Source organism: Entelurus aequoreus, linkage group LG27, assembly GCF_033978785.1.
Source record: "Entelurus aequoreus isolate RoL-2023_Sb linkage group LG27, RoL_Eaeq_v1.1, whole genome shotgun sequence".
NCBI lineage: Eukaryota > Metazoa > Chordata > Actinopteri > Syngnathiformes > Syngnathidae > Entelurus > Entelurus aequoreus.
Genome location: NC_084757.1, coordinates 33,491,590 through 33,518,105, shown reverse-complemented (window position 1 = coordinate 33,518,105; position 26,516 = coordinate 33,491,590). Strand labels below are relative to the sequence as shown.

Below are 26,516 nucleotides of genomic sequence, written 5' to 3'. Positions count from 1 at the left end.
TCCAAAGATTGACTCCCTGAATGTACGTCACTTTGGTGGCTTCTTAGTCTTCTAAATTGGCAAAAATCTAATCAAAAACATTTTCAGCCCAAAAAATTAAATTTTAATTAAAAAATAAATTTAAAAAAAAAAAAAAAAAATATATATATATATATATATATATATATATATATATATATATATATATATATATTTTTTTTTTTTATTTAAATTTATACAATTTTAATTTAAAAAAAAAAAAAAAATATATATATATATATATATATATATATATATATATATATATATTTTTTTTTTTTTTTTAAATTAAAATTGTATATATTTAAAAAAAAAATCTAATAATGGATTTTTTAAAATATGTTGGGAATAAGCAGTAGAAAATGGATGTTTTTAGGCCATCTCCATGCAAGTAGAAGACACTTTTCTGACCTGTTTGAAAAAGTTGTATTATTATTATTTACATTGAGTGTCGTGTTGAATCGAGTACTCTGTTGAATCGGCTACTCTGTTGAATCGAGTTTCCTGTTGAATCAAGTACCCTGTTGAATCGAGTGTCGTTTTGAATCGAGTACTCTGTGGAATCGAGTGTCTTGTTGAATCGAGTACCCTGTTGAATCGAGTCTTGTGTTGAATCGAGTACTCTGTTGAATTGAGTACCCTGTTGAAATGAGTACCCTGTGGAATCGAGTGTCGTGTTGAATCGACTAATCTGTTGAATCGAGTACCCTGTTGAATCAGCTACTCTGTTGAATCGAGTACTCTGTTGAATCGAGTACCCTGTGGAATCGAGTGTCGTGTTGAATCGACTAATCTGTGGAATCGAGTGTCGTGTTGAATCGACTAATCTGTTGAATCGAGTGTCGTGTTGAATCGAGTACCCTGTTGAATCAGCTACTCTGTTGAATCGAGTACTCTGTTGAATCGAGTACCCTGTGGAATCGAGTGTCGTGTTGAATCGACTAATCTGTGGAATCGAGTGTCGTGTTGAATCGACTAATCTGTTGAATCGAGTGTCGTGTTGAATCGACTAATCTGTTGAATCGAGTGTCGTGTTGAATCGAGTACCCTGTTGAATCAGCTACTCTGTTGAATCGAGTACCCTGTGGAATCGAGTGTTGTGTTGAATCGAGTACTCTGTTGAAACGAGTGTCGTGTTGAATCGACTAATCTGTTGAATCGAGTATCCTGTCGAATCGGGTGTCGTGTCGAATCGAGTACTATGTGGAATCGAGTGTTGTGTTGAATGGATTCTGAATCAATCAATCAATCAATGTTTACTTATATAACCTTAAATCACGAGTGTCTCAAAGGGCTGCACAAGCCACAACGACATCCTCGGCTCAAATCCCACATCAGGGCAAGGAAAAACTCAACCCAATGGGACAATGAGAAACCTTGGAGGGGGGTCCAGTCCACAGTGGATCTAGTTAATATTTAGAGTCCAGTCCATAGTGGATCTAGTTAATATTGTGAGAGTCCAGTCCATAGTGGATCTAGTTAATATTGTGAGAGTCCAGTCCATAGTGGATCTAACATAATAGTGAGAGTCCAGTCCATAGTGGGGCCAGCAGGAGATCATCTTGAGTGGAGACGGGTCAGCAGCGCACAGATGAGTGGACCACCCTGGGTCCCCACTTTGGACAGCTAGCGCCTCATATGTGCCCCCCCCCTCCACGAAGGAGAGGGGGGCAGAGAATGGAATGTCCAACCCAGGAACGGGGCTCGGATGGAATGGTATGTGGCCAAAGGCCGAGTGATGTCATCATCATGATGTTGTGGTGGTTCTGCCATGAGCTGATACAGGTGTACGGAATGCATGTTGATATCAGTCGGAGTTGTGGCGAGACAGCAGTTTCCTGTTGAGGCCGATGACCAGCGAGCAGAGAGGAAGCGGGCCCACAAAGTCTGCCGCGATGATGTTGAGGCTGCGGCGGTCCGAGCCGGGTCTCTGGTCCTGCAGCCACTTGCTCAGGTACTCCCACTGGGCCCAGGTGAGCGTGCGCAGGGACTGCTTGGGATTGGTCAGGATGTACTTCCTGGCTGCCGTCAGGTTCAGGCCCGTCACAAAGAAGCCCTCTGGAAAACAAGTCCAGGTGTCACAGGTGGGACATGGACAGGTTTCTATGTTGCCCATTCATTGGCAGTGGGGGGAAATTACCGGAAATTTGGGGAAAGGGACAACATGTTTTGCATTGGACATATGTGAAGAGCAGTGTGGGTCGATGGTTGAGAGCTGGTGGAAATCGGGTTTAAAAAGTGTGAAAAATGTTCCCATTCATTTGAATGGGAATTTCCAGGACATTTGGGAATTTCTGGAAATTTGACAAAATATTGATACCAGCACAATTGTCCAAGATGATATAAATGGGTTGGTGTTGGAATCTTTCGAATCGGTTGAAAATTTTTCACGTCACAGAATTTAGAAGTGGTATTTCAGAATTCCTGGAATTTTGGAGAAAACTGGGAATTTGTACTAAAAGAAAAATGGTAGTTTTGTTGTCCCTACTAGGAGGAATTGAAAAATGTGGACTGTGAAAACTTCCCAAAAGAGGTGAAAATAAGGCTTTGGAGAACTGTGAATTATGGGAATTCCTGGAATTTTTTTGAAGTTGGAAAATTGTAGTTTGACTGTCCAAGGTGAGGAGTGTGTGGATGTTGGAACGGTTCAAATCGGATGAGAAATGTGGGATATGGAGCGGTTTGTATATGGGGGGAAATTCCTGGTAATTAGGAAATTTGGGGAACTGTGGAACATGCTAGCTTGAATGAAAATCAGATGAGAAATGTGGGATATGCAGTCCTTTTATATTTCCTGTTCATTGTCAATGGGGAGAAAATTCCGGGAATTTTGGTAAAGGGAAAACTTTTGTTCGACATATGTGGAGAGCAGTGTGGGTGAATGGTTGAAAGGTCGAAATCGGGTTAAAAAATGTGAAAAATGTTGAGAAATGGGAATTTCCTGGACATTTGGAGATTTCGGGAAAACTGGAAATTTTTGAAAATATAGGTAATACAACGCTTGCCTTAGATGGTATGAATGGGTTGGTGTTGGAATTTTTGTAAATGGTTGAAAAATGTAACAGAATTTAGAAGTGGTATTTCGGAATTCCTGGCATTTTGGGAAAACTGGGAATTTGTATGAAAAGAAAAATGGTAGTTTTGTTTTCTCAATTAAGAGGAATGTTTTGACGGTAGGATGGTCAACAACGGTTGAAAAATGTGGACTGTGAAAACTTTCCAGGAAGAGGTGAAAATAGGGCTTTGGAGAACTGGGAATTATGGGAATTCCTGTAATTTTTTTGAACTTGAAAATTGTAGTTTGACTGTCCAAGGTGAGTGGATGTTGGAACGGTTTGAATCGGATGAGAAATGTGGGATATGGAGAGGTTTGTATATAGGGGGAAATTCCTGGTAATTTTGGGTAATCAGGGAATTTTTGGAACTGAGGAACATGCTGGCTTGAATGAAAATCGGATGAGAAATGTGGGATATGCAGTCGATTGTATATTTTCTGGTCATTGTCAACGGGGAGAAAATTCCGTGAAAACCGGGAATTTTGGTAAAGGGAAAACTTTTGTTCGACATATGTGAAGAGCAGTGTGGGTGAATGGTTGAAAGGTCGAAATCGGGTTAAAAAATGCGAAAAATGTTGAGAAATTTTCCCAATCATTTAAATGGGAATTTCCTGGACATTTGGAGATTGTGGGAAAACTGGAAATTTTTGAATATATATATATATATATATATATATATATATTTTTTTTTTTTTTTTTTTTTTTTTAAATGTATATATATATATTTGAAAAAAAAAATATATATATATATATATATATTTGGAAAAAAAATATATATATATATATTTGGAAAAAAAATATATATATATATATATTTGAAAAAATATATATATATATATATATATTTGAAAAAATATATATATATATATATTTGAAAAAAAAAAATATATATATATATATATATATATATATATATATATATATATATATTTGAAAAAAAATATATATATATATTTAAAAATATATATATATATGTATATATATTTGAAAAAAAAAATATATATATATATATATATATTTATTTATTTTTTTCAAATATATATATATATATATATATTTTTTTTTTCAAATATATATATATATATACACGCACACACTTGTATAATATACACTTGCCCTAGATGGTATGAATGGGTTGGTGTTGGAATTTTTTTTAAATGTTGATGTGGTATTTCGGAATTCCTGGAATTTTGGGAAAACTTGGAAAAGAAAAATGGTAGTTTTGTTGTACCAACTAAAGGAATGTTTTGTTTTGACGGTAGAATGGTCAACAACGGTTGAAAAATGTGGACTGTGAAAACTTTCCAGCAAAAAGTGATAATAGGGCTTTGGAGCCGGTTCTCCAAAGCCCTATTTTCACCTTTTATCGGAATTCCTGGGATTTTTTTTAACTTGGAAAATTGTAGTTTGACTGTCCAAGGTGAGTGGAGTGTGTGGATGTTGGAACGGTTCAAATCAGATGAGAAATGTGGGATATGGAGAGGTTTGTTTATGGGGGGAAATTCCTGGTTATTCTGGACAATCAGGAAATTTTGGGAACTGAGGAACATGCTGGCTTGAATGAGAAATGTGGGATATGCAGTCGATTGTATATTTCCTGTTCATTGTCAAAGGGGAGAAAATTACGTGAAAACCGGGAATTTTGGTAAAGGTAGAAAGGTCAGAAACGGGTTTAAAAATGCAAAAAATATTCCCATTCATTTAAATGGGAATTTCCTGAACATTTAGAGATTTCGTGAAAACCGGACATTTTTGAAAATATAGGTAATACAACACGTGTCCTAGATGGTATGTATGGATGGGTTGGTGTTGGAATTTTTCAAAATGGTTGAAAAATGATGTAGTAACAGGTATTTCGGAATTTCTGAAATTTGGGGAAAACTGGGAATTTGTACGAAAAGAAAAATGCTAATTTTGTTGTACTGACTAAAGGAATGTTTTGAAGGTGCAATGGTCAAAAATGGTTGAAAGGGAAGAGATAAAAAATAGGGCTATGGAGAACTGGGAATTCCTGGAATTTTTTTTTTTACTTGGAAAATGGTAGTTTGATTGTCCAAAGTGAGTGGAGAGTGGGACGGTTCAAATCGGTTGAGAAATGTGGGATATGGAGAGGTTTGTTAATTTACCATTCATTTTCAAAGGAGGGGAAATTCCTGGTAATTCCGGGTAGTCAGGGAAACATGCTGGCTTGAATGTCCAAGGTGAGTGGGGTGTGTGGATGTTGGAACAGTTCGAAACGGCTGAGAAATGTAGAAATTGTGCAAGTTCGGAAAACCTGGGAATTCTGGGTAATCTGGGATATTTTGGGACATTGTTTTTGGTGAGCACACCGTTCCCGGTCGAGCTGAATGTTTTGAATCTCATTAAAACAGTTCCAATGGAGTGAAAACTGGGGGCTGTGGAGCGCGACAAAGTTTTGCGCGTTTGGGAGAATAATAATAATAAATTGAGTTTTTTGGTGTAGAATTGCATTCATTGTGTGAATGTTTGGACACTCACACAATGAATGCAGCTTCATTTGATCAATAAACTAAAGTCCTAACCAGAAAGTACACTGATCAAATGATATCACACGGTGGTGATATCACTCTAATCGTATCCTGTATCAGTCAGTCATATCCACACAGGAATAGACAGTATCAGTGTTTGATATCGGGGGTGTCCCACTTTGATATTCTTCATTTTTAAGCAATTATAAAAGTGTTAAAAATAGTCATATTATTTTTATTCAATGCTTAAATCTCTTCTGTCCATCTGGCGATTAAATTATTTTCAATTTTGTCCATTTTATTTTGTACATTTTTATTATTTGGGCAATGACATTTAAAATAAAATAAAATATCCCACTAAAATTCTTGGGGACCCAAAAGGGTCCCACTCATAAAAGTGTTAAAAATAAGTCAGATATTAATTATTGTTTTGTTTTCACAACTTAAATCTCTGGATCAACTTCAGATCTATTCCTCCATTATAGGCTTTTATTTTTTTGGAGCTACTTTATGCCCTTTTTGTCAAGAATAACTTAGTTTTTTTTTATGTTAAAAACACAAAATATGGCATATTTTCCCCATAAAATATATCAAAGTGTAATATTTGATGTAACGTATTTGCAGCCTTGAATGGATCAATAATTCATAACATTGATTTTAATTCATTTTTATTTTTTGGGCAATGACATTTAAAATTAAAAAAAATATCCCTCTAAAATTATTGGGGACCCAATAGGGTCCCACTCATAAAAGTGTTAAAAATAAGTCAGATATTAATTATTGTCTTATTTTCACAACTTAAATCTCTGGATCAACTTCAGATCTATTCCTCCATTATAGGCTTTTATTTTTCCACGTTTTTTGGAGCTATTTTATGCCCTTTTTGTCAAGAATAACTTCGTTTTTTTTATTGTCCAAAACACAAAATATGGCATATTTTCCCCATAAAATATATCAAAGTGTAATGTTTGATGTGAAGTATTTGCAGCCTTGAATGGATCAATAATTCATAACATTAATTTTAATTTATTATAATTTTTTGGGCAATGACATTTAAAATAAAATAAAAAATATCCCACTAAAATTCTTGGGGACCCGAAAGGGTCCCACTCATAAAAGTGTTAAAAATAAGTCAGATATTAATTATTGTTTTGTTTTCACAACTTAAATCTCTGGATCAACTTCAGATCTATTCCTCCATTATAGGCTTTTATTTTTTCACAGTTTTTTGGAGCTATTTTATGCCCTTTTTGTCAAGAATAACTTCATTTTTTTTATTGTCCAAAACACAAAATATGGCATATTTTCCCCATAAAATATATCAAAGTGTAATGTTTGATGTGAAGTATTTGCAGCCTTGAATGGATCAATAATTCATAACATTAATTTTAATTTATTATAATTTTTTGGGCAATGACATTTAAAATAAAATAAAAAATATCCCACTAAAATTCTTGGGGACCCAAAAGGGTCCCACTCATAAAAGTGTTAAAAATAAGTCAGATATTAATTATTGTTTTGTTTTCACAACTTAAATCTCTGGATCAACTTCAGATCTTTTCCTCCATTATAGGCTTTTATTTTTTTGGAGCTACTTTATGCCCTTTTTGTCAAGAATAACTTAGTTTTTTTTATGTTAAAAACACAAAATATGGCATATTTTCCCCATAAAATATATCAAAGTGTAATATTTGATGTAAAGTATTTGCAGCCTTGAATGGATCAATAATTCATAACATTGATTTTAATTCATTTTCATTTTTTGGGCAATGACATTTAAAATTAAAAAAAATATCCCTCTAAAATTATTGGGGACCCAAAAGGGTCCCACTCATAAAAGTGTCAAAAATAAGTCAGATATTAATTATTGTTTTACTTTCACAACTTAAATCTCTGGATCAACTTCAGATCTATTCCTCCATTATAGGCTTTTATTTTTTTGGAGCTACTTTATGCCCTTTTTGTCAAGAATAACTTAGTTTTTTTTAATGTTAAAAACACAAAATATGGCATATTTTCCCCATAAAATATATCAAAGTGTAATATTTGATGTAACGTATTTGCAGCCTTGAATGGATCAATTATTCATAACATTGATTTTAATTAATTTTTATTTTTTGGGCAATGACATTTAAAATTTAAAAAAAATATCCCACTAAAATTCTTGGGGACCCAATAGGGTCCCACTCATAAAAGTGTTAAAAATAAGTCAGATATTAATTATTGTTTTATTTTCACAACTTGAGTCTCTGGATCAACTTCAGATCTATTCCTCCATTATAGGCTTTTATTTTTTCATGGTTTTTTGGAGCCATTTTATGCCCTTTTTGTCAAGAATAACTTAGTTTTTTTTATTGTCCAAAACACAAAATATGGCATATTTTCCCCATAAAATATATCAAAGTGTAATATTTGATGTAAAGTATTTGCAGCCTTGAATGGATCAATAATTCATAACATTGATTTTAATTCATTTTCATTTTTTGGGCAATGACATTTAAAATAAAAAAAAATATCCCACTAAAATTATTGCCCTTTTTGTCAAGAATAACTTTTTTTTTTAATGTCAAAAACACAAAATATGGCATATTTTCCCCATAAAATAAGTCAAAGTGTAATATTTGATGTGAAGTATTAGAACAAATGCACGTTATTTGATCTAAAGTTCAGTCAGGGTTTTATTTTGGAGGGAAATTTGCCAGCAAAGTCTCATGTGCATCAAAGTTTATTTTGTATTATATTTTATTTGCTATTTTTATTCTTAAATTGATCACTGGTGGTATAACAGGTAAAGGAACATGTAGTCTAAATAAATTGCTTGATTAATCTGTGAAGTATTTGCAGCCTTAAATAGATCAATAATTCATAACATTGATTTTGATTCATTATTATTGTTTGAGCAATTGCATTACAAAAATCCCACTAAAAAGGTCCAAAAGGTCCCACTCATGAAATGTTAAAAATAAATCATACATTTATTTTGTTTTTCAAAACTTAAATCAACTTCAGATCTATCCATCGATTAAACTTTTAAAAAATAGTTTTTTGTCTATTTTAGGCCCTTTTTCTCATGAAAAATGTTTTAAAACAAAAACACAAAATATGCAATATTTTCCCCAAAAAAATATTTCAAAGCAATTAAAGCTTTGAATAGGTCAATAATTCATAACAACATTTATTTAAATTTTTTGGGCAATGACATTTCAAATAAAATAAAAATATCCCACTAGAAATCTCGGGGACCCAAAAAGGTCCCGCTCACTAAAGTATTAAAAATTAATATCTGACTTATTTTTTGTTTTATTTTCACAACTTAAATGTCTGTATCAACTTCTGATCTAGTCCTCCATTATAGGCTTTTATTTTTTCAAGGTTTTTTGAAGCTATTTTATGCCCTTTTTTGTCAAGAATAACTTTGGGTTTATTTTTATGTCAAAAACACAAAATATGAAATATTTTCCCACTAAAATAAATCAAAGTGTAATATTTGATGTGAAGTAATTGGAGCCTTGAATAGATCATTCATTCATAACATTGATTTTGATTCATTATTATTATTTGAGCAATTACATTTTTTTTAAATCCCACTAAAGTTCTCAGGGATCCAAAAGGTCGCACTCATGAAATGTTAAAAATAAATCATACTTTTTATGATTTATTTTTATTTCAAAACTTTAGTCAATTTCAGATCTGTCGATTAAACATTTTTATTATTTTATTTAATGTTTTTTTTACTATTTTATGCCCTTTTTCTCATGAAAAATGTTTTTTCATGGCCAAAATATGAAATATTTTCCCCAAAAAATATTTCAAAGTGGAATATTTGATGTAAAGTATTTGGAGCCTTGAATAGATCATTGATTTTATTTTATTTTTTTTGGAGCAATTACATTAAAAAAAATGCAATGTTTCTTAAATAAATAAATATTAACATAAGAAAGAAAGAAACTTGTGAGCACAAATTGGTGTTAGGAGCCTCCCCACCAGGTAAATACTGAACTTTATTACTAAATAAAACTAGTGTACCACATTCTATTGTCTTGTTTATGTACAATATGTTTGTTTTTATCTGTACAAAAACAATAAATGTTAAAATGGTGACATTTGGAAGGTGGATATATAATGAAATAGAAATGAATTCATTTCAATGTCACTGTGTTTGACTTACCAGCGTGGAAACTATTTAACTTGTCTCTGCAGTCAATTATGTTAAATAATATAATCATTCATTATTTATGTTGGTTTTGTTACTTTGTTGCTTTTTTGTAAAATAATATAATCATTAATTGTATTGTTTTGTTTACCTTTTTGTTACATTCTTACTTTACACTAATAACTTGTTTGTAAAATAATTCATTATGTTTGTTTGTTACATTGTTGCTTTTTTGTTACTTTACACTAATAACTTTTTCCTAAAATAATTTAAAAAAAATTATTTTTATGTTTTGTTTACCTTTTTGTTACAATGTTGCTTTTTTGTTACTTTAAACAAACTTTTCTAAAATAAATAATTAATTATTTATATTGTTTTGTTGACCTTTGTTACATTGCTGCTTTTTTGTTACTTTACACTAATAACTTTTTTCTAAAATAATAATTCATTACTTATGTTGTTTTGTTTACCTTTTTGTTACATTGTTGCTTAACACTAATAACTTTTTTGTAAAATAATAATTCATTATTTTTGTTTTGTTTACCCTTTTGTTGCATTGTTACTTTAGACTTAACATTTTTGTAAAATAATTCATTGTTTTGTTTACCTATGTCACATTTTTATTACTTTTCGTAAAGCAATATAATTGTTTTGTTTACCTTTTTGTTACATTGTTGCTTTTATGTTACTTTACACTAAATGTTTTTCTAAAATAGATAATTAATTATTTATGGGTTTTTTTACATTGTTTTTTGTTACCTTGCACTAAACTTTTTTCTACAATAAAAATATTTTATATTTATGTTTTGTTTACTTTTTGATTAAGTGTTGCTTCTTTGTAAAATAAATAATTCATTATTGATGTTTTGTTTGTTGCTTTTTTGTTACCTTTAATTGCAGTAATAACGTTTTTGTAAAATAAAAAATTCCTTATTTATGTTGTTTTCAGACTTAACTTTTTTGTAAAATAAATTCATTTAATGCTTTGTTTACCTTTTTGTCACATTTGTATTACTTTTTGTAAAGCAATATAATTGTTGTTTTGTTTACCTTTTTGTTACATTGTTGCTTTTTTGTTACTTTACACTAAATGTTTTTGTAAAATAAATCATTCATTATTTGTTTTGTTAACCTTTTTTTTTTACATTGTTTTTGTTACCTTGCACTAAACTTTTTTCTACAATAAAAATAATTCACTGTTTACTTTTTGTTAGTGTTGCTTCTTTGTAAAATAAATAATTCATTATTGATGTTTTGTTTATTTTTTCTGTTGCTTTTTTGTTACCTTTAATTGCAGTAATAACGTTTTTGTCAAATGAAAAATTCCTTATGTATGTTGTTTACTTTTTTGTTACTTTACACTAATAACTATTTTGTAAAATAAATTCATCATTTGTTTTGTTTAACTTTTTGTTGCATTGTTGCTTTTGTTATTTTAGACTTAACTTTTTTGTAAAATAAATTAATTTGTTTTGTTTACCTTTTTGTCACATTTGTATTACTTTTTGTAAAGCAATATAATTGTTTTGTTTACTTTTTTGTTACATTGTTGCTTTTTTGTTAGTTTACACTAAATGTTTTTGTAGAATAAATAATTCATTATTTGTTTTGTTTACATTGTTTTTTGTTACCTTGCACTAAACTTTTTTCTACAATAAAAATGAATTCATTATTTATGTTTTGTTGACTTTTTGTTAAAGTGTTGCTTCTTTGTAAAAAATAATTCATTATTGATGTTTTGTTTATTTTTCTGTTACCTTTAATTGCAGTAATAACTTTTTTACTTATTTATGTTTTCTTTACTTTTTTGTTACTTTACACTAATAACTATTTTGTAAAATGAATTCATTATTTTTGTTGTTTTGTTTACCTTTATGTTACATTTGTATGACTTTGCACTCATAAATTTTTTTGTAAAGTAATAATTATTTGTTGTTTTGTTTACCTTTTTGTTACATTGTTGCTTTTTTGTTACTTTGCACTCAACTTTTTTGTAAAGTAATACAATAAATTTTGCAGCATTGATGACTAAGTCGTTGTCACAATCAATGAACAAAAGTGCAAGTGAATAAAATTCAAAGATTTGATATCACAAGTCCAAGTATCGGCGATAACAGCCCTGTCGTTACTCGGTATCGGGTTGGTATCGTATCGGCCGTGATCATGTGCCCCCCCCTAGTGGTTGATGCTGAGTCATGTTTATGCCAGGGGCCGGCCTTCAAGGAAAATTGTGAGAAAGGTTGCTGCTTGCTAAGATAAGGTAAGGTAAGGTAAGGTGGTGTGGTGTGGGACTGACCTGGGCGTCCCAGCTGCTGCTGCCACTCCAGGTATCTGATGGCGCCGCGGGCCGTGCCCTGGTTGGCCCACCAGTAGGGGATGGCGGGGAGCAGCTGAGCGTGTCTGGACGCCACGTCTGCGTCGTAGGACAGTAGCACCTGGTGACCCGACGCCCACAGAGCCCTGAGGGTCAGCTCGGGTTCCTGCCGGGACCGGGACGGCGGTGAGGACCCGTGCCAGAAAGAAAAAACCCTGCGGACTCACCTGGCGAGGACACAGCTTGGCGCCGAAGAGGTGCTGCAGCGCCAAGATGAAGGACTCGTGGATTTGATCGTCCATTCCCTCAAAGTGTCTGCAGGCCAGGATGACCACCTCCTTGGGGTGAGCGTCCAGCCAGGACACCATGGACGCCAGCGTCTCCTGAGGGACAGGCGGCGGCTTCACGTACAGGCGGTCTGAAGGGGCGTGGCGGGCACTCACCAGGACCGTCAGGTGTGTGTAGAGGATGTGCGTGAAGTATAGGTGTGACCCCGGCTCGCTGGGCTTGCGTGCCACGCGCAGGTCGAAGTAACGGATGCCCATCGCCAGCTGGTCCTCGATGCAGCGATCCTTCACACACACACTTCTGTCAGGGTTGCTCAGTACAAGATGGCTGCTGTGACATCAATCAATATGTTGGACAACATTTTTAATCTCTTATGATTAGTGCTGTCAAATGATTTTTTTTAAAATCAGAATTTAGATCAATCACGATTAATCGCAGGTAATTACTTGGATTAATCCCAATTAATGGCAGGTTATTACTTGGATTAATCACGATTAATCGCATGTTATTACTTGGATTAAACGCGGTTAATCGCAGGTTATTACTTGGATTAGACACGATTAATCGCAGGTGATTACTTGGATTAATCACAGTTTATTACTTGATTACACACAAATTATTATTTGGATTAATCACGATTAAACGCAGGTTATTACTTGGATTAAAAGTGGTTAATCGCAGGTTATTACTTGGATTAGACATGATTAATCATAGGTGATTACTTGGATTAATCACGATTATCGCAGGTTATTACTTTAATTATACACAATTAATTGGATTAATCACAGTTTGTTACTTAGATTAATCACAAATTATTACTTGGATTAATCACGATTTATTGCAGGTTATTACTTGGATTAAATGCGGTTAATCGCAGGTGATTACTTGGATTAGACACGATTAATCACAGATGATTAATCACAGTTTATTACTTGGATTAATCAAGTTATTACTTGGAGTAATCGAGTAATCGCAGGTTATTACTGGGCAGTGACTAGGATGGCGGAAGCAGGAATCGAACCTGGAACCCTCAAGTTGCTGGCACGGCCACTCTACCATCCGAGCTATACCGCCCCATATTACTTGTTTTAATCGCAGATTATTACTGGGATTAATCACAATTATTCGCAGGTTATTACTTGGTTTAATCATGATTAATTGCAGGTTATTGCGTGGATTAATCACGATTAACCGCAGGTTATTACTTGGATTAATCACGATTAACCACAGGTTATTACTTGGATTAATCACGATTAACAGGAGGTTATTACTTGGATTAATCATGATTAACTGCAGGTTATTACTTGGATTAATCACGATTAACCGCAGTTTATTACTTGGATTAATGACGATTAATCGCAGTTTATTACTTGGATTAATGACGATTAATCGCAGGTTCTTACTTGGATTAATCACAGGTTATTACTTGGATTAATACGATTAGCCGCAGGTTATTACGTGGATTAATCACGTTTAACTGCAGGTTATTACGTGGATTAATCACGATTAATCGCAGGGTATTACATGGATTAATCACGATCAATCACAGGTTCTTACTTGGATTAATCACAGGTTATTTACTTGGATTAATCATGATTAACCGCAGGTTATTAGTGGATTAATCACGATTAATTGCAGGGTATTGCTTGGATTAATCACAATTAATCACAGGTTATTATGTGGATTAATCACAGGTTAACATGAATTAATCGCAGGTTATTACTTGCATTAAACACGATTAATCACAGGTTATTACTTGTATTAATCACGATTAATCACAGGTTTGTACTTGCTTGCATAGTTTAAATGACCTCAATATTTGCACACAAATGCAATGTTATTGTCATCTTTTTAAATGTTAGAATAAATGCACGTTATTTGTTCTAACTTTGATCTAAAGTTCAGTCAGGGTTTTATTTTGGAAGGAAATTTGCCAGCAAAGTCTTGTGTGCATCAAAGTTTATTTTGTATTATATTTTATTTGCTATTTTTATTCTTAAATTGATCACTGATGGTATAACAGGTAAAGGAACATGGAGTGTAAATAAATTGATTGATTAATCTGCGTATATAATTGAATAATGCCATTTTTTTATTTTGATTAATCACAAGATTATTGACAGACTGAATTATGATCATTTTACATTCTAGTACATTTTATTCTAAACTGGTGTTTCCAATCTCTCACTATGGAGTAACTTCATCATGTCATTTACTGTAAAAGCTGCCAGAGTTAACTCATACGATTAATCACACAAATTGATTGCATGAATAATCATGTATAAACGATTAATCGTAATCCTTAAAAAAATGTTTTTATGTGTATGTGTATATATTATATATATATATATATAATTTGTATTATTTTTTTTTTTAATTTTTATTCGTTATTTAGTTTTGTTTAACTTATTTCTTCACACTAATTTTGACTTATTTTCAATTATTATCATTTTAGAACATTTTATTCAATAACAGCCGATGTTTCTATTTTTTCATAATTTATGAAAATGTGTAATATTACATATTTACAGTATGTATTTTATTTTATTCCCCCCACCCCCATGCTACTTTTTTGACTTATTTGCAATATCATTGATATATTGTAATAATTTTTTATTCAAGGACATTTTATTCTATATCAGCATTTGTATATATTTATTTTTAATCTTATTTTAAATCATTTTATGTAATTGTATATATTTATATATTCTTTTATTCATTGTTTGATTTTATTTATTTTTTAACGCTAATTTTTTGTGACTTATTTGCAATATTATTGATCCATTGTAATAAGTTTTCATTCTAGTACATTTTATTCTATAACAGCTAGTGTTGATTTTTTCATAATTTATTTACATTTGTATTTATTTTTAACGTTATTTATGTTAAATACCGGTATATATACTATATTACTATTTACTAATACATTAAAAATATTTACTTATTTTTATATATTAAAATATTTATTTTAATTTACAAGTAGTTTATTAATATATAGTTTTCCCTTGCCCTGATGTGGGATCTGAGCCGAGGATGTCGTTGTGGCTTGTGCAGCCCTTTGAGACACTTGTGATTTAGGGCTATATAAATATACTTTGATTGATTGATTGATTATTTTATTTATTTATTTATTTGCGCTAATTATTTTTGACTTATTTGCAACATTATTATTCTATTATAATAATTTTTCATTCTAGTACATTTTTTTCTTTAACAGCTGGTGTTTGTATTTTTTCATAATTTATTTACATTTGTATTTATTTTAATGTTATTTATTTTAAATATTTGTATGTAATTTTATATATTTATATTTTTTCATTATTTTTATTTTATTTATTTTTAAATCTAATTATTTTTGACTTATTTGCAAAATTACTGATCTTTTATGATTATTTTTCATGCTAGTACATTTTATTCCATAACAGCTAGTGTTTATATTTTTTCATAATTTATTTACATTTGTATTTACTTTTAACGTTATTTATAGCGTTAATAATGTGGGGTGCCAAATCTGCGGTCCCCTCCAAGGTTTCTCACTGTCATCCCATTGGGTTGAGTTTTTTCTTGCCCTGATGTGGGATCTGAGCCGAGGATGTCGTTGTGGCTTGTGCAGCCCTTTGAGACACTCGCGATTTAGGGCTATATAAGTAAACATTGATTGATTGATTATTCCATAACAGCTACTGCTTATATTTTTTCAAAATTTATTTACATTTGTATTTATTTGTAACTTTAATTATTTTAAATATCTTCATCTATTTGTATATATTAAAATATTTATTATTTGATTGTATTTATTTTTTAACGCTAATTATTATTTACTTATTTGCAATATTATTATTCTATTGTAATCATTTTTCATTCTAGTGAATTTTATTCTTTAACAGCAGGTGTTTATATTTTTCATAATTTATTTACTTTGTATTTATTTATTTTTAATGTTATCTATTTTAAACATTTTAATGTAATTTTACACATTTATATTTTTTTGATTTTATTTTATTCATTTATTTTTTTTACGCTAATTATTTTTGACTTATTTGTAATATTATTATTCTATTGTACTAATTTTTTATTCTAGTACATTTTATTCCATAACAGCTGGTGTTTGTATTTTTTCATAATTTATTTACATTTGTATTTATTTATTTTTAATGTCATTTATTTAAACTATTTGTATGTAATTATATATATTTATATTTTTCATTATTTTATTCTATTTATTTTTAACACTAATTATTTTGGACTTATTTGCAATATTTTTTATCTATTATGATAATTTTACATTTTAGTACATATTTTATTCCATAACAGCTACTGTTTATATTTTTTCATAATTTATTTAAATTTGTATGATTATTTTTTAACTTGAATTATTTTAAGTATCTTTCTCTAATTGTATATTGCGGAGTGAGGCGTGGTCGGCGCGCCTCCTGCGGGAATGGAGTGTGTATGGCCCGGCTTCGAAACCCAGCTGTTCAAACCTGCTGCCCGGGCTCGAGAACATCTATCGGCCTCAGGAGAACCCTACCCGCACAGAGAGTCCTTCACATATACCGTATTTCCCGCACTATAAGGCGCACCTTCAATGAATGGCCTATTTTAAAACTGTGTTCATATATAAGGCGCATAGAATAGACGCTACAGTAGAGGCTGGGGTTACGTTATGCAGCCATTAGATGGAGCTGCGCTAAAGGGAATGTCAACAAAACAAATAGTGATTGTACTGACACTTCTACTTGCTGCTCTCTGTTCAACAACCCACTGTTCCAGTTTGTCCTCCAACTGTAGCCATCTCGCTTTGTTCCCTCGGAAACTCTTGTTTAGTCGTCTTTACTTGCCGCAGGTCATCATGTTGCTTCCTCCACTTCCGCACCATTGATTCGTTAATGTTAAATTCTCTCGCTGCTGCTCTATTCCCGTGCTCTACTGCGTGACTGATCGCCTTGAGTTTAAACTCTGCGTCGTAAGCGTGTCTCTTAATAGGAGCCATTTTTGGGTCTTTACATAAAGTTTAGGTCTCGCAACTACGGGACTTTGTTTTCCCCCGTAGAAGAAGAAGTTCTTCTTCTACGGTAAGCAGCCGCCGACTTCATTTACCCCTGTAGAAGAAGAAGTTCTTCTTGTACGATAAGCAGCCGCGGACTTCATTTTCTCCTGTAGAAGAAGAAGTTCTTCTACGGTAAGCAGCCGCCGACTTCATTTTCCCCTGTAGAAGAAGCGCTTCTTCTTCTATGGTAAGCAGCCGTAGAAGGGGGAAAATGAAGTCGGCGTAGTTACCGTAGTTGCGAGACCTGTTGTGGCTCAATATTGGTCCATATATAAGGCGGATTATAAGGCGCACTGTCAGCTTTTGAGGAAATTGGAGGTTTTTAGGTGCGCCTTATAGTGCGGAAAATACGGTATATTAAAATATTTATTTATTATTTGATTGTATTTATTTATTTTTAACGCTAATTATTTTTTACTTATTTGCAATATTATTCTATTGTAATAATTTTTCCTTCTACTACATTTTATCCTTTAGCAACTGATGCTTATATTTGTCATAATGTATTTACATTTGTATTTATTTATTATACATGGTATTTATTTTAAATATTTTAATGTCATTTTATACATTTATATTTTTTTATTATTTGATTGTATTTATTTTTAACGCTAATTATTTTGGACTTATTTGTAATATTATTGATCTATTATAATAATTTTTCATTCTAGTACATTTTATTCCATAACAGCTGGTGTTTGTATTTTTTCATAATTTATTTACATTTGTATTTATTTATTTATAACGTTATTTATTTTAAATATATATGTAATTTTATATATTAAAAATATGTATTATTTTATTTATTTATTTTTTAACACTAATTATTTGATTTATTATATATAAGAGGAAGTACCTGCGTGGTGGCCCACTTGTAGATGGTGGGCCTGGTGAAGCAGCAGCAAAGTCCATCCAGGATCCTGAAGATGTCCGACTCAGACCTGACCAGCGGAGAGTTGATGTCCAGACAATAACTCATCGTGTCGTGACTTCCTGTTGGGAAAAACTACTTTGAAAGACGTCATCTCATCATTTCTTTCCACTTCCTGTTGGTCTACGTGACATCTAATTTTGCAGCTAAACACCTGACTCATTCAACTTGGTGCTTGACACATGCTAACTGTTAGCATGCTAACGTTAACATGCTAACTTGTTCAACCTCACCACCCCAGAGTCGTAGAACTTGGTAGTTGACACATGCTGTATGTTAGCATGCTCACGTTAACATGCTAACTTTTTCAGTCAATTTTGTAGCCGAGCGCCTCAGAATCATATGATTTGGTACTTGACACATGCTAACTGTTAGCATGCTAATGTTAATATGCTGACTTTTTCAGCCAATTTTGCAGCCAAACACGTCAGTGTCATAGAAGTTGGTACTTGACACATTCCAACTGTTTGTTAGCATGCTAATGGTAACATGCTAACCTTTTCAGCCTATTTTGCAGCTTAACACCTGACTCATAGAACTTGGTACTTGACACATGCTGTTAGCATGCTAACGTTAACGTGCCAACCTTTTCAGCCTATTTTACAACCCAACACCTCAGAGTTATAGGACTTGGTACTTGACACATGTTAACTGTTTGTTAGCATGTTAACATTAACATAATAACTTTTTCAGCTAATTACCTCAGAGTCATAGACCTTGGTACATGACACATGCTAACTCTTAGCATGCTAGCTTTTTCCGCCAATTTTGCAGCTGAACACCTCAGAGTCATAGAACTTGGTACTTGACACATGCTAACAGTGTGTTAGCATGCTAACATTAACATAACTTTTTCAGCCAATTTTGCAACCAAACACCTCAGAGTCATAGAACTTGGTACATGACATATGCTAACTCTTAGCATGCTAGCTTTTTCCGCCAATTTTGCAGCCGAACACCTCAGATTCATAAAACTTGGTACTTGACACATGCTAACTCTTAGCATGCTAGATTTTTCAGCCAATTTTACAGCCAAACACCTCTGAGTCATAGAACGTGATACTTGACACATGCTAACTCTTAGCATGCTAGCTTTTTCCGCCAATTTTGCTGCCGAACACCTCAGAGTCATGGAACGTGATACTTGACACATGCTAACTGTTAGTTAGCATGCTAACGTTAACATAACTTTCAGCTAAACACCTCAGAGTCATAGAACGTGATACTTGACACATGCTAACTCTTAGCATGCTAGCTTTTTCCGCCAATTTTGCAGCCGAACACCTCAGAGTCATAGACGTGATACTTGACACATGCTAACTCTTAGCATGCTATATTTTTCAGCCAACGTTGCAGCCCAACACCTCAGAGTCATAGAACTTGGTACTTGACACATGCTAACTCTTAGCATGCTAGATTTTTCAGCCAATTTTACAGCCAAACACCTCAGAGTCAGAACTTGGTACTTGACACATGCTAACTGCTTGTTAGCATGTTAACGTTAACATATAACTTTTTCTGCCTATTTTGCAGCTGAACACCTCAGAGTCATACAACTTGATACCTGACACATGCTAAGTCTTAGCAGGCTACATTTTTCCGCCAATGTTCCAGCCCAACACCTCAGGGTCATAGACTTGGTACTTGACACATGCTAACTCTTAGCATGCTAGCTTTTTCCGCCAATTTTGCAGCCGAACACCTCAGAGTCATAGAACTTGGCACTTGACACATGCTAACTGTTTGTTAGCATGTTAACGTTAACGTAATAACATTTTCAGCCAATTTTGCAGCCAAACCCCTCAGAGTCATAGAACTTGGTACATGACACATGCTAACGCTTAGTATGCTAGCTTTTTCCGCCAATTTTGCAGCCGAAAAACCTCAGAGTCATAGAACTTGGTTCTTGACACATACTAACTGTTAGCATGCTAACAATAACACGCTAACTTTTTAGCCAATTTTGCAGCTGAACACCTCAGAGTCATAGAACGTGATACTTGACACACGCTAACTGTTAGTTAGCATGCTAACGTTAACATAATAACTTTTTCAGCTAAACACCTCAGAGTCATACAACTTGATACTTGACACATGCTAACTCTTAGCATGCTAGATTTTTCAGCCAACGTTGCAGCCCAACACCTCAGAGTCATAGAAGTTGGTACTTGACACATGCTAACTGTTAGTTAGCATGCTAACGTTAACATAACGTTTTCAACTAAACACCTCAGTCATACAACTTGGTACTTAACACATGCTAACTCTTAGCATGCTAGATTTTTCAGCCAATTTTACAGCCAAACACCTGAGTCATAGAACTTGGTACTCGACACATGCTAACTCTTAGCATGCTATCTTTTTCAGCCAATTTTACAGCCAAACACCTCAGAGTCATAGAACTTGGTACTTGACACATGCTAACTCTTAGCATACTAGCTTTTTCAGCCAATTTTGCAGCCGAACACCTCAGAGTCACAGAACTTGATACTTGACACATACTAACTGTTAGCATGCTAACAATAACACGCTAACTTTTTATCCAATTTTGCAGCCGAACGCCCTGGAGAACCTTGGTACTTGGCACATTACCACGCTAACTTTTTGAGCTGGTTTACAATTGAACGCCTCAGAGTTGCGAAACTTGGTACTTTTTGACACATGTCAACTGTTAAGTTTGACAGGCGCGTTATCAGCATTCCTTAATGACATCGTCTATTTTTTTGTGTCCTTTTCTAATCCTGTTTGTGTTTATTTTTTCTTTAGTATGTGTCGCGAGCCAAAGAAAACAAAACAAGCTTGACCCTTTGGACACCCCCTGATTTCCAGTGTGCCATGTTGAACCGATACAACTGGTTTGTGTTGCCATGCACGATGACTGACGTGCAACTCAATTAACCCACCGGACCTGCAAGTTTACACCATACATCACTTTAACACAATAGAATAGAAACAACTCGGGCTGCGAATCTTTGGGTGTCCCACGATTCGGTTCAATATCGATTCTTGGGGTCACGATTCGATTCAAAATCGATTTTTTTTTTCAATTTAACACGATTCTCGATTCAAAAACGATTTTTTTCCTGATTCAAAAGGATTGTCTATTCATGGAATACATAGATTTCAGCAGGATCTACCCCAGTCTGCTGACATGCAAGCAGAGTAGTACATTTTTGTAAAAAGCTTTTATAATTGTAAAGGACAATGTTTTATCAACTGATTGCAAAAATGTACATTTGCTTTAACTATTAAATGAACCAAAAATATGACTTATTTTATCTTTGTGAAAATATTGGACACAGTGTGTTGTCAAGCTTATGAGATGCGATGCAAGTGTAAGCCACTGTGACACTATTGTTCTTTTTTATTTATTTATAAATGTCTAATGATAATGTCAATGAGGGATTTTTAATCACTGCTATGTTGAAATTGTAACTAATATTGATACTGTTGTTGATAATATTCATTTTTGTTTCACTACTTTTGGTTTGTTCTGTGTCGTGTTTGTGTCTCCTCTCAGTTGCTCTGTTTATTGCAGTTCTGAGTGTTGCTGGGTCGGGTTTGCTTTTGAAATTGGATTGCATTGTTATGGTATTGCTGTGTATTGTTTTGTTGGATTGATTAATTAAAATAAATAAATAAATAAATAAATAAAAAATAAATAAATAAAACGATTTTTTTAAAATGAGAATCGATTCTGAATCGCACAACGTGAGAATCGCGATTCAAATTCAAATCAATTTTTCCCCACACCCCTAGAAACAACACATTGTTATAGTTGTACTGCAGGGGTGTCCAAACTTTTTCCACTGAGGGCCGCACACGGAAAAATTAAAGCATGCGGGGGCCATTTTGATATTTTTCATTTTCAAACCATAACAAAATATATGGATTTTGTTTGTTTTTTACCTTTAGGGCTCCCGGGGACCATGAAGGGTCTAAGTCATTAAAATGTTAAAAACAAGTCAAATTTTTTTATTTAACGCTTACAGTAAATCTGTACAGTATATCAACTTCAGGTTGATATAAAGTTTAAAAAACCAAAAAGGTTTTATGCCTTTTCTGTCAAAGACAACTTAGTTTTTTATAATAAAATTGAAATACCGTATTTCCTTGAATTGGCGCAGGGAATATAGTATTCGCACGTCTAGAATTACTGCCGGGTCAAAGTCGTTTCTCAAAATAATTAACGCATGCTTGGCCTTATCACCGGTTTATTATTGAAGCCGGATCAAATTCGTTTCGCAAAATATTAATTTTATTATCGCATGTCTATAATTTTCGCCGGGTCAAACTCGTTCCGCAAAATATTTAGCATATGGCTACAACTTCCACCGGGTCAAATTCGTTACGTCACGAGTGACGCATCTGTCCTCCTTTTCAAAATGGAGGAAGCTGATTTCAGTAGTTTACTATCGCACAAAGGAAAAAAGATAAAGAGCTTTTCAGTAGGATTTAAGGTCCAAGCTATTGAATACCGGTACAGTATGCTAAAGAGAACAGTAAGCAGCTATGTTTTATTAATATACCGTAGCTGCGTGTGTGAAATACTGTATAAGTCATTAAATGACTCCCGCCTCCTGGTGGTAGAGGGCGCTGCCGCGCTAGTGATCCTTCTTGCGACTTCCGGTACTGCAGAAGAAGTGAACACACGCAGCAAGAGATTTTTTTTCTTCCTTTTAACAAGGAGGATTACATACCGGTATCTAAAATAAAACAGTTTTCTAAACTGGACTTTCAATCGAAGCAGGAGGTAATAATTAAAGGAATATCTCCATCGAAACAGAGACTTTTAAAACGGAAGAAAGAAAATAAGGAAGACTTCTATAAACAAGTTATCGATGCTTTTGGTCAGAAGGAGCTGCAAATGGACTCCATTTATAAGTACAGGTAAGACCATAATAACGTTTTTTTAATTAAATGTGCTTTTCATGATGGTATGCTTACATCCCACTCAAAGCGCACGCCTAAATTTTATGGATTCCTTTTGGTAAACGCCGGAGTGAGAAGAGGTTTTAAAATAATTACCGCATGCACGGCCATCCCGCCGGTTTCCGGTAAACGCAGGAGTGACAGGAGGTTTTAAATTAATTAACGCCCCTGCGGCTATTCAAGGAAATACGGTATGCAGTATTTCCCCCACTGCCCGAAACATTCAGAAAGCAATGTTTGATGTGAAGTAATTAGAGCCTCAAAAAGATCAATAATGCAGGACACCATTGATTTTAATTACTTGTTATTTTTGAGTAATCACAGTGAAAAGATAAATAAAATCCCATTAAATATATTTGGGATCCAAAAGGTGCCCCACTCAGAAAGTGATAAATTGTTATTAGTTGTTTTGTTTTTTTTACTTTCAACACTTAAGTTACGAGATCAACTTCAGATATATCTGTCGATTTTACTTTTGAACTATTATTTTGTTTGTTTTATGCTCTTTTGTCAAATAAAATGTTGATGTTTTTGTATGGCAACCACACAATATATGCAATATTTTCCACATAAAACATTTTAAAGTGAAATATTTTAAATAATTGGAGCCTTGAATAGGTCAATAATTCTTATCTTATTAATCATTGATTTTTATTTTTTTTCAGCAATGACAAAAAAATAAAAATAAAGATAGACAAAAGAAGAAAAAAAAGCCTGCACGGCAGTTTTGTGTCAACATTGCAACTTTTCTAGTTAGATTTAACCTCATTCCACTTTTTTTAATGTTTATTTTTTATTTTTGCAACAGCATTTCCCGAATGTGTGGCAGGCCGGTAAACAATTAGCTGCGGGCCGCAAATGGCCTCCGTGCCGCACTTTGGACACCCCTGTTGTACTGATTCAATAAAAAAATTTAAAAAATCAGTTTAGGAATAAATAAAGTGTGTTTTCAGTTTAGGAATAATTTAAAGTGTTTTTAGGAATAAATAATAAAGTGTTTTCCGTTTTAAGACTGAATAAAAAAGTGTTTTTGTAAGGAATAATCAAGTACCAGGTATGGCCAGGTGGTTGAGCGGGACGTCCCACAGCTCCTCCGGCAAAGCGGCCATCCAGTCCCGGCAACGCAGATCCATGATGTCTGCCCTTCAGCTCCGGTGTCACACGCCTAAAAAATTTTTTTAAAAAGGCACAATCCTGAGAGTGTTTGTGTCTTGATCATTGGACCGACACTTATCGATTAATTAATCCATTCAAAAAGCCTCGATAAACAGGAAGTGAAGTGATTGGCCGGGACAGCTCGGCGGCCTCAACACCTGCAGCTGGTGGGGGATTGTCGCGCATGCGCATTGAACGCTACAAAGACGACCAGGAAGCGAGATGGTTCCCTCCCGGAAATAAAACCTTGCTTGTAAACTTGTTCGGAAATAAACGTTAGCGCTTGTAAAAGACGTAAACAAAACAAGTATTCAGTCGGCGACTAGTAATAAAACGCCAGTCGACGTTTTTTTTTCGAATGGTCGATGGGTAGTTTCACCTTTTCTCACAAATATGACATTAAAACGTCATAAAGAAGGGACTCATTTCGCGTCGTTTTTTTTTAACCAAAAAAAATAACAGCCAAAAATGAGTGACTTGGCAAAAGTAAACCACACACACAGACTTACACTAAGCAGGGAGTTCGTCACTTATACTATCAATGTTTTCGACGCCAACATTATGCTTCTATTGTGTGAACAATGACCACAATTAAAGAGTTTTTTAACCCGTCGGACTAGACACAAGTATTGAACGCCACAAAGACGACCAGGAAGCGAGATGGTTCCCTCCCACTCGCTAGCTGTTAGCCTGCTAGCTTATTACGGAAAGAAATCGTTGCTTATAAACGGGTACGGAAATATGTTGAAGAGGTTCATTTAGCCTACTAATGTGTATTTATAAATGGTGGATTTAAAAAAAGGTACGGAAATAAACGTTAGCGCTTGTAAGAAACGAAAACAAAACAAGTATTCAGTCGGCGACTAGTTTAATAAAACGCCCGCCGACGTTTTCTCGAATTTTCGATGTGAAGTTTCACTTTTTCTCACACAAATATGACATTAAAACGTCATAAAGAACTACTCCTTTCGCGTCGTTGTATTGTTTTTTTTTACAAACTAATGAGAGACTTGGCAAAAGTAAACCACACACACAGACTTACACTAAGCAGGGAGTTCGCCACTTCTACTATCAATGTCTTCGACGCCAACATTATGCTTCTATTGCGTGAAAAATGACCACAATTAAGAGTTTTTTAACCGTCGGAGTAGACACGATAAAGTACTATTTTAAATGTCGCCGGTCCTGAAAGTAAAAGACACACAGCTTCCGCTTATATGTGGTGTAACCAGCAGGGGGCGGTAGCACAAATACAGATAAAGTCACTTTGTGCCCACATAGGGATGGGAAGTTAGGTGTCTTTTCTGAGAGTAGACTCTTTTGGCTCTCATCATCATTTCGTGTATGTCAGGCCTGGGCAATTATTTTAACTCGAGGAACCAAATTTAAGGAAAAAAATGTGTCTGGGGGCTGGTATATCTGATTTTTAGGAACACTAATACCAAAACTCACAATAATGTCTGATTGAATGCTAAAAAAAATTATGAGAGACCATCTTAAAAAACCGAATGGAATTTTACGTTTTTTTACTGAACGAGACACCCAGAATGTACAAACCCCCGTTTCCATATGAGTTGGGAAATTGTGTTAGATGTAAATATAAACGGAATACAATGATTTGCAAATCATTTTCAACCCATATTCAGTTGAATATGCTACAAAGACAACATATTTGATGTTCAAACTGATAAACATTTTTTTTTGTTGCAAATAATCATTCACTTTAGAATTTGATGGCAGCAACACGTGACAAAGAAGTTGGGAAAGGTGGCAATAAATACTGATAAAGATGAGGAATGCTCATCAGACACTTATTTGGAACATCCCACAGGTGAACAGGCAAATTGGGAACAGGTGGGTGCCATGATTGGGTATACAAGTAGATTCCATGAAATGCTCAGTCATTCACAAACAAGGATGGGGCGAGGGTCACCACTTTGTCAACAAATGCGTGAGCAAATTGTTGAACAGTTTAAGAAAAACCTTTCTCAACCAGCTATTGCAAGGAATTTAGGGATTTCACCATCTACGCTCCGTAATATCATCAAAGGGTTCAGAGAATCTGGAGAAATCACTGCACGTAAGCAGCTAAGCCCGTGACCTTCCATCCCTCAGGCTGTACTGCATCAA

The 26,516-nt window shown here is 33.7% G+C and overlaps 1 protein-coding gene across 2 annotated transcripts; it reads right to left on the bottom strand.

Annotated features, from left to right (window-relative positions):
- Window positions 1-365: 365 nt before the first annotated feature.
- Window positions 366-25,597, bottom strand: si:dkey-66a8.7 (PI-PLC X domain-containing protein 1). 2 transcript variants are annotated; one of them, XM_062038471.1, is made up of 7 exons: window positions 25,429-25,597; window positions 24,283-24,396; window positions 18,225-18,361; window positions 12,474-12,602; window positions 12,258-12,413; window positions 12,013-12,196; window positions 366-2,076 (listed from the first exon to the last, which is right to left on the bottom strand). In XM_062038471.1, exons 2-7 carry the CDS (start codon window positions 24,362-24,364, stop codon window positions 1,826-1,828), a joined length of 939 nt encoding a protein of 312 aa, XP_061894455.1. In that variant the 5' UTR covers window positions 24,365-24,396; window positions 25,429-25,597; the 3' UTR covers window positions 366-1,825. The 2 variants fall into 2 exon arrangements, with proteins under 2 accessions (XP_061894455.1, XP_061894456.1); XM_062038472.1 differs by lacking the exon at window positions 25,429-25,597 and adding an exon at window positions 24,896-25,418.
- Between the last annotated feature and the right edge of the window lie 919 nt (window positions 25,598-26,516).

Bases quoted from the DNA above. Each gene is read 5' to 3' on its own strand.
- si:dkey-66a8.7 (XM_062038471.1), bottom strand. From the start codon at position 24,364: ATGGATCTGCGTTGCCGGGACTGGATGGCCGCTTTGCCGGAGGAGCTG. The intron at 12,414-12,473 runs GTGAGTGCCCGC...CCTGTCCCTCAG, and splicing joins ACACACACCTGACGGTCCTG to GAGACGCTGGCGTCCATGGT. The intron at 12,197-12,257 runs GTGAGTCCGCAG...CGGTCCCGGCAG, and splicing joins CCAAGCTGTGTCCTCGCCAG to GAACCCGAGCTGACCCTCAG.